Source organism: Chenopodium quinoa, unplaced genomic scaffold (assembly GCF_001683475.1).
Source record: "Chenopodium quinoa cultivar QQ74 unplaced genomic scaffold, ASM168347v1, whole genome shotgun sequence".
In the NCBI taxonomy this organism is placed as follows: Eukaryota; Viridiplantae; Streptophyta; class Magnoliopsida; order Caryophyllales; family Amaranthaceae; genus Chenopodium; species Chenopodium quinoa.
The window spans coordinates 469603-485961 of record NW_018744662.1 but is presented as its reverse complement, the minus strand read 5'-3'; the positions used below and the strand labels follow the sequence as shown (position 1 = coordinate 485961).

Here is a 16359-nt window from a genome sequence, read left to right as displayed (position 1 = left end):
ATGTATAATTTGTTTGATGATATGTTAATAATGGCAAAGCATTCATTGAACATCTCGTACTCAAGGTCATGGTATAACATAACTTGTTCATTTCTCAACCAAAAAACATGCATCAATACTCACAATTCAACATACAATTATATGGGACAATCAATTTCAACAATTATGCATCACATAAGAAAGCCCCAGTTCGATTTTTTGGGCATTTTTCGAAAAATCCGAGAATCTCAAGTAGTTAAACTTTCTCTCTCTTCCGCCATGGATGACCTTGGTCCTCTCCTTCGCCATAACCACCACCAACTTCTTATCATGTGGAAACTTGTTATTCATCGCCGCAAGAAGATGACGATGATACTTTTCGAATGACGAAACATTGGCTGCAGCTTGCCACACCCAATACTTTGTGTTAATGAAACATTACTCTGTATTATAGAGAGGTTTCACAAATAAAAGGTTTTTTTAGATAGCTTAAGTATTGTTAACCTCCATGTCACGCCTTAAATTTTTATAAGATAGATTAATGTGCACCATGTAATGTTGACATAAGGATGCCACGTGTTGTAATATAATGCAATCCATGGGTTTTAACAATATTATAGATGTTAGCGGTTAATGATATAAGCGATTTTATTTGCACCAAAATATTACAACTTAGACAATTACAAACAAAAATGTGTAAGAGTATGTTCTAATTACCTTATTTTTACTTATTTCAAATCTAATAAGTTTAGTTGAGTTTAAATAAGGATGTGTTTTATTTATCTGATTTTTACTTATTTAAACATATTTGAACTTTTTTTTATAAAAAAAAAACTTATCTGAACTTATTAAAACTTATTTTAGTTGTAATTGAACTTGGATAACCTTTATTACATTTTTTTTTAAATTGAATTGAACGTATCTGAACTTATTAGACTTGATCTTTTCAAAAAAAAAATATTAGACTTGAAATAAGTAAAAATAAAGTAAACACAAGAGATGCTAAGATAAATTGGAAAAATAAGTTTTAATGAGGGCTATCCAATTACAAATCACGACTAAAATAATTTTTTAATAAAATATGTGCTCTTCCCCTTAAAAATTTTTTATAAAAATAATTCAAGTAGAAATATTATAAGATATCAATAAAATAATTTTAATAGCAGCAAAAGTTTAAGGGCTAGCCCCCGTTACTCAATTTGAGTAACAATCTTAGTTACTCAAATTGCACACAACTTGTAAATAATTGTAAATTTAACAATATTTTATCACTACCCCTTTTCATAAAATCTGCAGCAAACTTGGTTGCACAGTCCCCAAGACACAATTTGTTAAGCAAAAATTAGTAAAAAAAAAGGCCATGTGATTAATTGGATGAGAGAGAAAGTAACAACACAAACACCCACCTTGTAACCCACCCTCTCACCACCACTAAGCAGCTCGCACCATCACCCAAAACCCACACCAATCAACTCGCACCACCACCCAAAACCCACCCAACCAACTCGCACCGCCACCAATCAACTCGCACCACCACCCAACGAACCCACCCAACCAACTCGCACAACCAATTGACCACCTTACCACCTCCAACAAACCGAAACCCCAACTAACTCGCACTACCACCACCGACCACCCGACCACCAATGAACCCACCCAACGAAGCGAAACAGCCACCTTACCACCTCCAACAAACCGAAACCCCAACAAACCACCACTAATTTAGATCTAAACCCCAACTTACCACCACCAAGGAAACAAATCGAAATCCCACCTCACCACCACAAACATCTAAAACCCCACCTTACAACAACCAAGATCCAAAACCTCACCTCGTATTAGTTTTTTAAAAAAAAACATCCACTTTCGAGTTTGAAATCCAGCGAACTTTGAAAAGGGGAAAAGAGTCGGTGGCGGTGACTTTGAAAAGTGAAAAAGGAGGAGGGACGGCGGCGGTGAACTAGCGAGGTGAAATGGTTTGAGCAGTTGTGGTGGTGCGGTGGTTGTGAGAGAAGAAATAGAAGAAAGAATAGGGCTGCCTGGTGGCGGTTGAGAGGGAGGAGAGAGAAAAGTTGGTGATGTTGGTGGTGGATGTGGTTGTGAGGGAGAAGAGAGAATATGAGTTAGGGTTTTAATTATGGACAAATTAATTTGGGTTAAAAAAGTTAATAGGTTATTTATTGAAGTTAAGTACAATTTAGTAAGGGTAAAACTGTAAATTTTCACAAAATTACTATATTAGGAAAGTTTTTTTTGTTTTTGTTGCACATAATGTGTAGCTTCTGTTTTGAGGATTGTTGCAGATTTTATGAGACAGAGGTAGTATTTTTTGCATATGACTCATTTTATTCCTCCTTCCTTCCCATCATCACAACCACCACCATCATCATAGCCAACATCTCTCTAGCCGATCTTCTTTTCCCTGTCGACCTCTGATCTTCTTTTTCCGCGTCGATCGTCGACCTCCTCTTCTTGGAAATGGAAATGTAAGGATGAATGAGAGGGATGTAAAAAAAAAAAAAAGCGGTAAGAAGGAGAGCGGAAAATGTGGCTTCCCTTCTTTTATAAAGAAAAATGTTTTCCATCATTAAGGATGAATTTTCCACCCTTGGGAAAATTGTTTTCCACCCTTTTCTATCCAAACAGAGGAAAATGGGGAAAAAAAAATGGAAAAATCATTTTTAATAAAAACATTTTACATTAAACCAAAAAGGCCGAAGTGTAAATAAGTTTAGATAAATACTCCCTCCGTTTTTAAATACATACTAGGTTAGATCTACGGAATACGGAGTAATAGTCTATTTTACTCCGTTTTAAAGAATTTTAACAGAGAAAGCGCTACGCAACTCCCAACCAAAAAATAAAATCCGCAAAACCGATTTGTGATTTACGTTCTTCAGTTTTCAGACACTGAAGATCCAATCCCCTTTTCTTCTTAAGCACATTCATCCTCCTTATTAATACGACCTTGTCAAATTCGTTGACTCTTAACCCCTTTACATTGATTAATTCATTACCATCTTATCACTTTTGTGTTTCTTCGTACCATTTTGATCCATCTCACATTTTTCATTTTGTGGTTTCATCACTTCAACGTAATTCTCTCATGGGGTTCAAGTTAACTTCACAATGGGTTGATATTTGATGCATAAGAAGCAAATGGGTTCAACTTTTTTTTAGGTAATTTGCTTGTATTCTTTCTGGGTTTTCTGAATTTTGATGATTTTTTTTCTGGGGTTTCTGAATTTTGATATTTTATTGATTCTGGATTTCTGTATTTTGATATATTTTTTTTCTTGAGTGTTGATAATGCTTGTAATGTGTGAGTAGGATTTCTTGATTAATTGGTGTATTTATTGAATTTGTTGATTAATTGACATTTTCTTGATTGTGATTGATTTAATTGTTGGATGGAATTGTATTAATTGTTAATTTTGATTATTAGTTGTTACTTGCTGATGCAATTTCTTGAAATGGAAACCTGTAACTTTTTTTAAAATGACTATTAAGCATTTTTGGGGCAAGGTATTAATTTATATTCCCAAAATAAGAAATGCAGTTAGATTCTTTGTATATGTGTGATTATAATTAACTTTGAGTAACATTTTAAGTTAAGTGTCTGGTGTAATGTGAGTTGATTGTGACATCATTACAATCACTTCTTTGAACTAATACTAGTTATTGTTTTTAGTGTTCTGTTAGATACTTGTATTTAGTGTTCTGCTGATTGATCAAATGTAGGTATTTGTTTTTGTTGTGGTTAAAAAGAAAGTAAAACCATTCAAGAGTATTGATCATTGTACTTTGGTTTCAGGGTGTAGAATCCATAGGCTGTGTTTGGATGCTGGGGTCACTGTGGTTGTTATCGTCAAGAGAGATCTGGATACGTCGAATGTAAGTCTTGAGTTATTATCATTGTTAATTACAATAAGTCTGGGTAGTAGTTGCAAGTTTGGTTTGAAAGGTAACAAGACTCTGCAAGTAATTTTAGGTGTCTCTTAGTTGTGTGAATTATGCAAGAAAACAAGTTTCCGAAGCGGTATTTGATTGTACTTTTGACATTCATATGTACGTCTGTCTGCTACATTGAGCGGGTGGGCTTCTCAATTGCTTATACAATTGCTGCTGATGCTGCTGGAGTCAATCAATCAAGTAAAGGCACAATACTTTCCACTTTCTATTATGGTTATGCCTTATCACAAGTGCCGGGAGGCTGGGCAGCTCAGAAAATTGGTGGCAGACGTGTTCTGCTGCTTTCATTTGTGTTATGGTCGTTGACTTGTGCTCTAGTCCCGCTGGATCCCAACCGGGTTTTCATGTTGGTTGTTGCACGCCTTCTTGTTGGTGTAGCTCAAGGATTTATCTTTCCCTCGATTCACACGGTTTTGGCACAATGGGTTCCTCCTCATGAAAGATCTAGATCTGTTTCTCTTACCACATCTGGGATGTACCTAGGTGCTGCTGCAGGAATGCTTCTGCTTCCGAGCCTGGTGAAGTTTAAGGGTCCTCAATCTGTCTTTGTAGCTGAAGCAGCACTAGGAGCCATGTGGTCTGTGTTGTGGTTTAAATATGCATCTGACCCTCCTCGATCTGAGCATCCCAAAGCTGCTGCTGCTGGTTTTGGGGAAAATTTATTACCTGTTAAAGGTAATCATAAGTTTAAAGTGGAGAATGGAGGTAGCTCAGCTAAAAATTTAAACATACCTTGGAAGAGAATTTTTGTCAGCTTACCAGTCTGGGCTATTGTGGTCAACAACTTTACTTTCCATTATGCCTTGTATGTACTTATGAATTGGCTACCAACATATTTTGAGCAAGGCCTACAGCTTAGTCTCCAAGATATGGGTTCTTCTAAAATGATGCCGTACCTCAACATGTTTTTATTCTCAAATATTGGCGGGGTGGTGGCTGATCATCTTATCACCAGGAAGCTTATGTCTATAACTAAGACTAGGAAGTTCTTGAATACCATAGGATTCATCGTGGCTTCTCTGGCACTGATGGCACTGCCTGTGTTTAGAACTGCTGGCGGGGCTGTGTTCTGTTCTTCTGTGGCACTCGGCTTCTTGGCTCTTGGAAGAGCTGGGTTTGCCGTGAATCACATGGATATAGCTCCAAGATATGCTGGAATTGTTATGGGAGTTTCTAACACAGCAGGTACACTAGCTGGTATTGTTGGTGTTGAGCTTACAGGTCAGCTTCTTGAAGCAGCTAAAGGTGCTGATTATGATATCTCTAGCCCAGAAAGCTGGAGATTGGTATTTGTTATTCCTGGTTTTCTGTGTATCTTAAGTTCAGTGGTATTCGTGATTTTTTCAACTGGGGAAAGAATTTTTGACTGAGTTAGGCTTTCTACAGTTGATGAATAGGTGCCCATTCATACCCTATTTCACGAAATTTTTGCAAATTTATTGGGTATAGAACCTTGATATCTTTCATCATTGCATTGTTATGCTAACAATTTTGAAATTCTGGATTCTTGTCAAGTGACCTTTTGATCAGTAGCTCCTCTAGAATGTATCCAAAGTGCTTTATGTGTGCTTTGGTGGAAAATTACTTTTTAGTTGGACTTCACTGCATACTTGATTGATGCAATGGTTTCTTGATGCAAGAGATTTCGAAGATTGGCAATCCATCCTACAATGCTTACTAATGCTGTTTTGCGAGTAGTCTTCACACACTATTTAATTTGTGATGTGTTGTCTGCATACACAAGTGACCGGTCTCATTATGTCACTTGCTCGTGTCGAAGTTGATAAGGCCAGAGGTTTTATACTTTTATTGGGTTTTTCTTGTTACAATGAACTTAAGAAATTGGGTTTTGGTGTTGTGCTGAGATCGTTATCCCCAAAATTCTAACAGAAAATTGTCTCGTAGTCATAGACATATTCTTCATGTAATGCAATAAGGTCTTCTTTTGATTTTATCATTTGGCTGGTATATTATAGCTGTTGTGCCATCTCTAATTAAGAGACTCGCAAATGTAATTGTTCAGCTTAATAAGAAACATGTAGGAGGATTTTAGCATTAGCATATCTTAAAGTTTTTGTTACTGTTATAAACAATTCATCTTTGTAATATATTTGTGTACCAATGAGACATCTTTTGTATTCTGACTGTCTGAAACACTGTATCAGTGTCTTCTTTCTTGCGTCAACTACTATTTTATTTACTAAAGTGTTTAAAGATTTTTAAAAAATGACACTTCAATGCCCTGCCTACAAATGCTATTTCTTGTCTAAAATTTTGGTGTTTATTGTATTGTCTGAGCATGTTAGAACAAGATTTTGTCTAGAAGTCAGACATCTTCACAGATTTTCCATTGACAGGGGAAGGGTTTATTGATGACTTCATGATGATATAATTTCATCATTTTATTCTGAGATTTATAGCCTTACAGACATGCCTGATGTGTTGCAAATAATCTTTATTTGTACTCTTGATCACTGGGAGAGCACGTATTCTGCAATAGTTGAACTATCTTGGTAGCAGAGTGTCTTCCAGAGTGCAATTGATGGAGTGTCAGCCGGAACTATCTATGGTAATCATATATTATGTCTCAACTCTGAAGCATAGAGTATAGAATCAGCTCAGAACAGCATCAGGTAAGAATTATCTTTATATAGAGAATTTTCCATGTTTGCTATCTCATCCATTTAGTTTAGGAACTTGACAAATTAGGAAAGATAGTAACTCAAAACTTCTTACTTCAGGGATTATAGTTAAAAAAATAAAAAATTACTGAATTCGGTAGCTAATTTTGGAAGTATGTCAGATATATCCAATTCTCCAATTAGTTTAGATTTTATCTATGGCATATATATCCTTAGAACAGTATGTCAGACTTGTCTAAGATAAATAGGTGATCTCTCTACAATTTTAGCTGATAATGTACTTGGTTTTCCACTTATCTTAGGGATCCTTTACTCTTTTGTACTGCCAAGTCGATGCATAATTGCTGAGTCTGTCAAGAATTGTGTTGCCAATTTAATACTTTGTCTTACTTAAGTAGTAAGCTCCTGCGCTGCTTTGGACCAATTATTTTTTGTAAACTTAAGGCCTTCAGTAATGTGACTAACGTCATAGAGGCTGATAATTGCCATATGCATTTAGTTTATTTGCTTTTTTAGTCCCACTTAGCGCTTTAAGGTCATGCAGTGACTGTAATATTTTATTGCTCCTACTAGAAAGTAGAAAGTTTTTGCTGACAAAGTCATAACATAGACATAGCAAGTTTGCCTGATTTAATCTGTGATGATCCACCTGTTTCTGTTATATGGGATCATGGATTATGATTACTATGTTTTTCCTTATGTTACTCCATTTGATATGGACTGACGTGATAGAACAGTAGGCTAAGATTGCACGTTGCCCCGGGTTTATATCCTGAATGTCTGATTGCAACTGGAAGCTAAGCCTATAACCGAAACCTGTCTATGCTTGATGGAGAAGGTTTTCACTGTCAATGGGGATGAGCTAACCTTGATACTACTGAGATAAATGTCAACATAAAATTGGACTGTGCTGATATCGGTTTATTTGGTAGACTACAGAATTTATACTATTGTCCTGTTGATGCAATTTTATACACTAGAAGAGTTTTGTGCTAACCAGATGAAAGATGTTGGCAAGATTAAAGAAAACTTGAGAAGTTTCTGGTTCTTTAGTAACATGCCTCGGTGTCTGTGTACGTGTCCATAGATAAGACTACGATTATATGGATATCCCCAAACCCTATAGACACTAGGTGATTGATAATGTTGCTGTGTATTCATAATCTTATTACATGCATCAGAAATGTTATGCTAGTGGTAAACTTAAGCTTTATTGTTTGTCTGTTGACAAAAATAAATGCACAAAGACAGTTACGAAGTAGTTAATAATTTTGATAACTCATGATCCATTGTACAAAGTTACATCAACTTCATGGCTCAAAGTTCACTGCCCATCACTGCAAAGCATACATTTGTTCACACTATTCCTCATTAAGTTATTACACATCCTATCAGTTTTCACTTTCCAGGAACGAAGTTGGTGGCAAAAGCCCAGGCGTTGTTAGCGACTGGATCAGCAAGATGGTCAGAGAGGTTCTCAATGGGACCCTTGCCGGTAACAATAGCCTGTACAAAGAACCCGAACATGGAGAACATAGCCAATCTCCCGTTCTTGAGCTCCTTTACCTTCAGCTCAGCAAAGGCCTCTGGATCGTCTGCAAGACCAAGTGGGTCAAAAGCTCCACCTGGGTATACCTTGTCGAGCCCTTCACCCAATGGTCCACCACCAACACGGTAGCCTTCGATCAAACCCATGAGGACAACTTGGCTGGCCCAGATAGCAAGGATGCTTTGGGCATGGATCAAGTTCGGGTTTCCTAAGTAGTCGAGTCCACCTTCTTGGAAGATTTGGGATCCAGCCTTAAACCACACGGCCTCACCAAATTTGACACCGTTCTTGGACAGGATTTCAGGGAATACACATCCCAGGGCACCAAGCATAGCCCACCTAGAGTGGATCACCTCGAGCTCACGGTTCCTGGCGAAGGTTTCGGGGTCTGCTGATAGTCCAGCAGTGTCCCAGCCGTAGTCACCAGGGAATTCACCAGTTAAGTATGATGGAGTCTGCTCTGAGAAGGGGCCCAAATACTTAGGACGGTCAGGACCGTACCTGCATTTTATTTCCAGATGTTATTAAGCTTACAACAACACATTTGTTCTGTTTCAATAGATTATGTAACTCCTAATTTTTATTTTATTTTCTTCTCTTTTTTAGTGACAAGTATTTATTGAAAATTTAAGAAAATTAGTTGCAAACTGTAATATAGTAATATTGTCGTCTAAATTTTGATTGTACATGACAAAATATACCTATGATTGCAAGTACTGATTCATCTATTCAATTAAAACCTTAAACATTTTGCAAAAGTTAATTTCTACTTTGAAAAAGAAAGTTCACATGACTAGTTTAAGTATAACTAGTTTTTTTCTTAAATCATATTCCCTCTGTTTCTAAATAAGTGCATCGCTTGTTTATTGAATTCCGAGTAGCTCAGGAGACTGAGGTACTTACCATATGCTTTGTGGAGCGCTCTTGACGGTACGACGCATAGAAAACCGGCCTCCGTTGCCACCAACCTTGCGAGCGAGCTCATTTTGTTGCTTCAAGATGGTCTGCCCAGCAAATGCAGATTGTTGGATGGTTGAAGTAGCCATAGTAGTAGTGCTACACTTAGTTTATCTGCTATTCTACTTTGCTAGTGTGGTGTTTTTTATGAGTTGGTAGTTACTATAAACTGATTGATTATATATATACTATTGATGTTTGTGGCTTATGATGTGGATGAGGAAATTTACACATCACCATCTTCCTATTGGCTATCATCTTAATGTATGGATTTTCATGCTGATTTTTTGGGTGATAAGAGAGGCTGTTTTTCTGCCATCTAAGATTGTAAGATTTTGTTCTTGGATATTATTTTTTAGAATAATGTACACCACTAACTTTGTGGACAAACTGTTGGATTTGCATTAGATGGGTTTACTTCAGTTTTTGTTTATCTTAAAACCATATCTATATTGGCATATTGCATCATAGGGGAAAGAATACTTACTTTCTTCATTCTCTTAATATTGTATCACAAGGAAAAAGACGGATAATTTAAGATGAAGAAAGAAAGAGAGAGATTAAAATAGGGACTATGTGATGTGGAGAGAGATAAAAGAAAGCATATACATATATGGTAATGTTGTGTAAATCTTTCTTAACTGGTATTTGTTGCAAAGCATGCATGCAATATTAGGGAATGGGGAAGTATTTGTATGTGAATAGTATTTTACACTATTTATTTTTGGATCTGACTTTTTTTTATAGGAAATTCTCTTTAATAATACTATATTTTTTAATTTTCTCTGTAGTAAATTGTAAAAATACCTATTATCATTGGTAAACTCTAATTAACTACTCCCTTCGTCCCTATTTTTTTTTGCCCCATTAGACTTTTCGCGGTCTCCAACAAACGTCTTAAAACGGTAATATCTAATATACAATAAAAAGTATCCAATAAGATCTCTCATGACTATATTATCACTTATAAATTAAGAGTATTTTATGGTCAAAGTTTATAATGTTTGACCCCAATTTATGCCTTTGCAATAGGGCAAAAATTTAGGGACAGAGGGAGTATAATTCTCTAATGGTGAAATTAATGAAATAATTTACTAAATGGTTAACCATGGTTAACGTTTATTTTAAATAAAAAATTAAAAATAAAACTGAAACAACTAAAATAATAATAAAAAAAAAATAATAACTTGTAGGGAATATTTCAAGCGTTAATCCCCATGCTTGAACCCCACTGTGATCATACACTAAAGTACGGTGGCATCCAAAGGGAAAGAAGATAGAGCAAAAGAGTCGCCAACAAGTTTTAGGAACTTGTAAATCGTTCACGAGGTGAAGGTTACACCCCTTAACGATCCAAGAGATCGTCAACTCCATAAAGTCTAGAACCAAATAAGGGTTCGGGGATGATGGTACAAATCAAACCTAAAAGAGGTTGAACCTGCCCTAATAATAGGCCTCTATTTTATTCTGATCGTATTCATGTACGCTTTTCGACTAACATGCAATCAATAGGTTTAACCCTAAACCTGTTTATCTATGTTGGTTGAATATTAATGAACAAATAAATCTATTATTGGCGATCACTCGAAATTATAATCAAATTAACCCTAAACAAGATTATTAATTATCTTATTAAGCACGATTGCATGTGCAAATTCCCTTTAAACATGCATAAAAGGTGTGATCAAGCAATAACAATAAATATCAAGCAACATAATAATCATAATAATAATCATGAATAATAATAGTAATAACAATCATCATAATAATCATAATAATAATATCATCATAGATAAAATAATCATCATCAAAATAATAATAATAATAATAATAATAATAATAATAATAATATTCATAATCATCATAAATTATAACAATTATAAACATAATCATGTTCATGTTAATATTAAAGCATAATAATAGCAAGATCCTAGGCATGATACTAACAAGATTAATAACAAACCCTAGCATGTCACTAAGCAATAAAAATCAAATCTTTAACCCTAACAAGATACTAACAATCATAAATATTAGGAAGAACATAGGAAGCATCGCAAGAATCATAATAAGCATATTTGATATTATAACATTTTCCCTTAACATGATATTAGGAATATCATAATAACAATTTAAACATGATTTCTACATCATAATATCAATTAAAACCATTAAAGCACTTACTTTGATGCCTCGTACCTCTTTCTAATAACAAAATACACATGTTAGTAACTTCAAGGAAAATAATAATCAAAACAATTAAATTAAATAATTGAAAGAGAGATTTGGGACCAAACCCTCAAAAATTAAACTTTTCACGTCTAGGGCGAAGACAATTTCGAATATGGCTAGGTGTTTCTAGATCTAATGAATGCGGAATTTTGTATTTGAAAAGCAAGTTTAGAAAAGAGAAAGAGAGAGAGATGAAATAATCAAGAAAACTTGATGAGAATTGGTGAATGATTAAGAGAGAATTAGAGAATTAATGATTGCGAATGAAAACTGATTGTAGGTGAATGAAAACGGAGTTTTTAATACGTTATTTATAGAGAAATAAGCCAAAAAAGATAAAATTAACAAAACAGAGTCTGGCGCACGCAAAACGAGGTTGGCGCCAGCCATTAGCCATTGGCGCCAGGCGCCAACGTCAGCGCCAGGCGCCAACGTCAGCGCCAGGCGCCAACGTCAGCGCCAGGCGCCAACGTCAGCGCCAGGCGCCAACGTCAGCGCCAGGCGCCAATCTTGTTTTTGACGCGTTTTCTAAAATCTGATAAATTTTTCCGTACAGGAGGATAAAATCGTAACTTTTCCTCAAAAATGCTCTTTGATTTTAATTAAAACTCTGAAAAGTGAACAAAAGTCAATTTATCAATACTAATTGAATTAGGAATGAAAAGAACCTTCTAGAAGACTAAAACCATTCCTAATTGCATTAGGAATGATAAATCATATTAGGCCCTCCCCTAGATCATTGGGCCGCACATAAGGCTCAAACCGGGTCCAGTTTGGTAAATTGGCCATAACTTCCTCAATATTCATCGGAATTGGGCTTATAATATATTGTTGGAAAGCTCTTGTCAAGCCCCATCCAATTACACTATTATTGGACCCATATCATGGACCAACCAAATTAGATTGGCTGTTTTCTTAAAATAAGTTTTCAAAAACAGAGAGAAGAGAAAAGAAATTAAACTATCCGCAATACTAAACTTTCCACACTTTCACTTCATTCGATTATGATTCGACGTGAAAGGTACTCATCACTGGGTTTGGTTTTAGGGAGACACAAATGGGTGTCTACATAACTCCATCCTCACCTACCCAACCACCATCGTACCACCTGACCCATGTCCCTTGGCAGTGCCAGCTTTCCACTCGCCGACAACCCCATACCTCCCCTTCTGGCAACCCTACCCCCTCTCCCCCATCCCCTTAAAATACCCCCCCAATTTTGGCTGTGTGGTGGGGTGATGGTGATGAAGCTCCTTTTTCCTTTTCTTGTTAACTACGTGGGAATCCTTAGAATTACTTAAGTATTTAATCAATAACACTCCTGAATGATTTTTGGTTGTATGAAATTTGGGTTCATACGAATAATGATATTCTGAGTAAATAAAATTGAATTAATAAAAAAAAAAAGTTATTTTGACTTTTACCACCGGACAAAAACCCAAAAATTGTCTTTTTTATTTTATTTATTTATTTTTTTACCACCGGAGTTAGGTATGGTGGTAAAATCTAACTTTAAATTTTTTATAAGGTGGTAAAATAAAATGATTGATTGTGGAGGTGTTAAAAGCAATTTTTGGATTTTTGTGAGGTGATAAAAGTCAGATTTTTCTATAAAAAATCCCTTAACAAAAATTGGGGAGAAGATTTGTCGAAATCTGGATAGGACTATGAAGGAAAATTCTCCACTTTTGACGGTTTGAAGGAGGAGAAAGAATTTGGGGCTGATTTTTGAGGTGGGAGAAAATGGTGGTTTTGTTATAAATTGGGGCTTGGGTTGTTACGGTAAGGGAAGAAGGATGGTGGGTAATGAAGTATGGTTGTTGGACGCTGGCATAGGGAAGGGGTTGCGCCGACAATGGAGGGGTAGGGACAAGGGGTGGTTGGGTTGTGTTGAGGGGAGTGTGAGGACAGTTTTTTTTATTTTATATTGTTTTAATCAATCAATAACTTAATACAAAAATAGACATTAGGAGTGACACGTGTCGCATGCTGGTGCTGTATTTTCTCTCCAAAACCCCCTTTCCTTTTTAACATTTAAAAAAAATTGATACATTTATAAGAGCATCTCCAATGATAAGCTATAAAAGGTTGTAGCTTGTTTTGCCACGTCAACTTTTATAACTACAACCTTTTTTAGCTAAAAAGTAAGCCAATGGTAAGCTAGCTATATCTTGATTAGTCACATCAATATTTCAAGTAACAAAGTACTCCAATGGTTGGCTATAAAATTTTGTAGCTTGCATGTAATACTTTATTTACTACACTATAAAGTAATAAAAAATTTAAATTTAAAAATTGTAAAAAAATAAAATAAAATAAAATAGAAAAAAAAATGAAAAGTGAAACATACAACATACAAGTGAATGAATGTGTTATGTTTAAACATATTATCTTGTAAAAAAAAAAAAAAAAAAATATCTTGTAAACTGTAGTCAATTTTTTTTTTTTAAAAAAAAAAAAAGCCTACCTAGCTATATGCTAGAATTAAGATTAGTCAATATCACCAACCTATATAACAGTTGATAATAATGAAAAATAATATTTTAATATTTAATTTTTTAGTAAAAGATAAAAAAAAATATTTTTAATTTTATTTATAAATATTTAAAATTTCCAATCAGTGTAGCTTAACTCAGCAATACTGCTCAAGAGAGCAGGTATTTCAATAGTGCTCCAATAGTTAAGCAATACTTTTATAATTTTTCATATTTACAAGCAAGTCCTTAAAAAGCACCATTGGAGATAAACTAATAATATCCTTCCAAATCTTTTATATTATCTTTATGACAAAAAAATATTACTGTTCATAATTCTTTATACACATTTACTTAAATATTATTCCAACACCTTTTTAATTATCTAATAAACGGAGTAATATTAGATTTTGATTATAAAAAAAAAGTAATACTCCGTAATAAAATTGATTCATATTATTGATATTAAAGAAATTACTTTAAAGCATCACTTTTATCTGTTATATATAATTATTATTTACAGAAAAAATTACACTTACCGTGCATAGCACAGAACTTTAGCTAGTTATTATAAAAATTAACCATGGTTAGGCTTATAATTAGATATAAACATCATTAATATCACCATCAAATAATTATAATAAATTAGGGGGCGTTTGGTTTGGGGTAATAATCAAAGGGAAAGGGAATGAATAGGGTACATTCCCTTTGTTGTTGTTTGTTTGTTACTTTCTATTATTTCCTTTACCCACTTTTGTTTTTGAGTTTACCCAATCAAATAAGTTCCACACTAATTCCCCCAACCCCCCTTAGACTTTTCCATTCTCATTCCCCATTTCATTACCATGCATCATACTCTCTCTCCTCTCAAACTCTAAAAACCCCAATAGCCGTCACCCTCACCGAAGCTCCGGCCACCATGGCGGCTACCGGGCTACGAGCACCGACGATGATCTCCGACTGCTTCTGACGAGCTACTAGCACTGATAACAATCTCCGACCATCTTTCTTCATGTTCTTGTTATTTTGTATTCATGTTTTATACCTCAATCTAGCTTTTTCTTTTTTCATGATTGTTAAGGAAACTATACTTTATTCCTATTTTTGCTAAATTATTGTGTGCAATTGATAGTCATGGTTGTATGTTTGTTCAAGAGTTTGGTTTAAATTTTTGTTTTGTTTTTGGAAGGACGAACAGTGCTGTTCAATGTTCATGAATTTACAAAAAAAAAAAAAAATTCCTTTAATGTTGGCTGACTATCAATTACCAAAAAAAAAAAAAAAAAAAAAAAAAAACAATGTTCAATTTTTTCCAATTTTATATACATAAATGTCCATTTTATTTTTCATGAATTTACAAGAAGATTTCTGTTAAATACTACAATTTTTTTTCATGGTTTCTATCAGAAAAAAATAAAAAGGATTTTTAAAACTCGTAATTTGCTTCCCCGACTTGAACCAAACAGTCATAAAGGGAATTAATGAGTAGTTCATTCCGTTGCTAGACACAACCAAACAATCAGGCTAAATCAGGGTCAAACCATTCCTTTCTCCTTCATTCCCTTTGTTCATTTCATTCTGATTCCCCTGTACGAACAAAATGACCCCTTAGAGTTTACAAAAGATAATAGGAATTTTTACAATTTATTATTGAGAATATAAAAAAAAATATAGTGTTGCCAAAAAAAATTTCCCTTTTTTTAACTAATGTATATATAAAAAGCAAATTTTATGATACAAAATTTTGTTGGATTGGTATAAATGCTCAATGTATATTTTCATAATGTTAACATTTTATGATATATACAATGATGAAAAATTAAAGATATTAATGGTCAAAGTTTCGTATTGATAAACATGTCTCGTCCAAGTGTCTAAATTTAATATACTTGTAAATAAATAAAGTATGCATTTTTCAAGAGCATTCGAAGCGCCACACGAGCAAAGGTATATTTTCGACCAATTAAAAATTAGATTTCAATTTTATTTTAGAATTTAAAAATTCACTTGCCACCTAAACAAAAGTGACCTATGAAAATTAAGAATTTTTCACGTAGGTAAAAAAAACGAATAGTGATTTATTAGAATTTAATTTATTAAAAAAAACTAAAAATTATCTTTTTTTAAAAATCATCTTTAGATATAGGATTTATATCTATCATTATAAGATAAATTTTGAAATAAATTATTTCTTGATTACAATTAAATTAAAATTTGTGACATTTATTATTATAAATTGACGCATCATACGACATAAACAAAATTGGGTATCAATAGAGAACCAAATCAAGCGAATTTTGTGTCAGTTTTATTAGGTCATCAATGGCCGGGTTATTTTTTAGCTTGATTTTTAAAATCCCATGTTTAAACGCATATTTGTGATTATTGCTTACATTGTGTTTATTTGGGATACTCAATGACTATATGTTTATGTTTTGTTTACTGAATCTTGTTTTTACATGCTGATCTAATTTAATCAGAGAATTAAATTCGAGCAAAAATGATTAGAAAATCAAAGTACGAATTTCTCGCATGATGGTCCTATTGGATGAGGAGG

At 34.1% G+C, this 16359-nt stretch overlaps 2 protein-coding genes and 1 long non-coding RNA gene across 3 annotated transcripts; 1 reads left to right on the top strand and 2 right to left on the bottom strand.

The window, feature by feature from the left end:
* Window positions 1–69: 69 nt before the first annotated feature.
* Window positions 70–1939, bottom strand: LOC110701889. Its single transcript, XR_002507420.1, has 2 exons — window positions 1657–1939; window positions 70–1558 (listed from the first exon to the last, which is right to left on the bottom strand). It is a non-coding gene; the product is annotated as an uncharacterized LOC110701889 (long non-coding RNA).
* On the top strand, window positions 1933–6092 carry LOC110701887 (probable anion transporter 5). The gene is made up of 2 exons (XM_021879491.1): window positions 1933–3159; window positions 3794–6092. The coding sequence occupies exon 2, from the start codon at window positions 3993–3995 to the stop codon at window positions 5319–5321; it is 1329 nt and encodes a 442-aa protein (XP_021735183.1). The 5' UTR covers window positions 1933–3159; window positions 3794–3992; the 3' UTR covers window positions 5322–6092.
* A 1752-nt stretch (window positions 6093–7844) lies between these two features.
* LOC110701888 (chlorophyll a-b binding protein 5, chloroplastic) lies at window positions 7845–9272 on the bottom strand. Its single transcript, XM_021879492.1, has 2 exons — window positions 9046–9272; window positions 7845–8643 (listed from the first exon to the last, which is right to left on the bottom strand). The coding sequence occupies exons 1-2, from the start codon at window positions 9186–9188 to the stop codon at window positions 7992–7994; spliced, it is 795 nt and encodes a 264-aa protein (XP_021735184.1). The 5' UTR covers window positions 9189–9272; the 3' UTR covers window positions 7845–7991.
* Window positions 9273–16359: the final 7087 nt, after the last annotated feature.

Bases quoted from the DNA above. Each gene is read 5' to 3' on its own strand.
- LOC110701887 (XM_021879491.1), top strand. From the start codon at position 3,993: ATGCAAGAAAACAAGTTTCCGAAGCGGTATTTGATTGTACTTTTGACA.
- LOC110701888 (XM_021879492.1), bottom strand. From the start codon at position 9,188: ATGGCTACTTCAACCATCCAACAATCTGCATTTGCTGGGCAGACCATC. The intron at 8,644-9,045 runs GTAAGTACCTCA...AATAAAATGCAG, and splicing joins AGCGCTCCACAAAGCATATG to GTACGGTCCTGACCGTCCTA.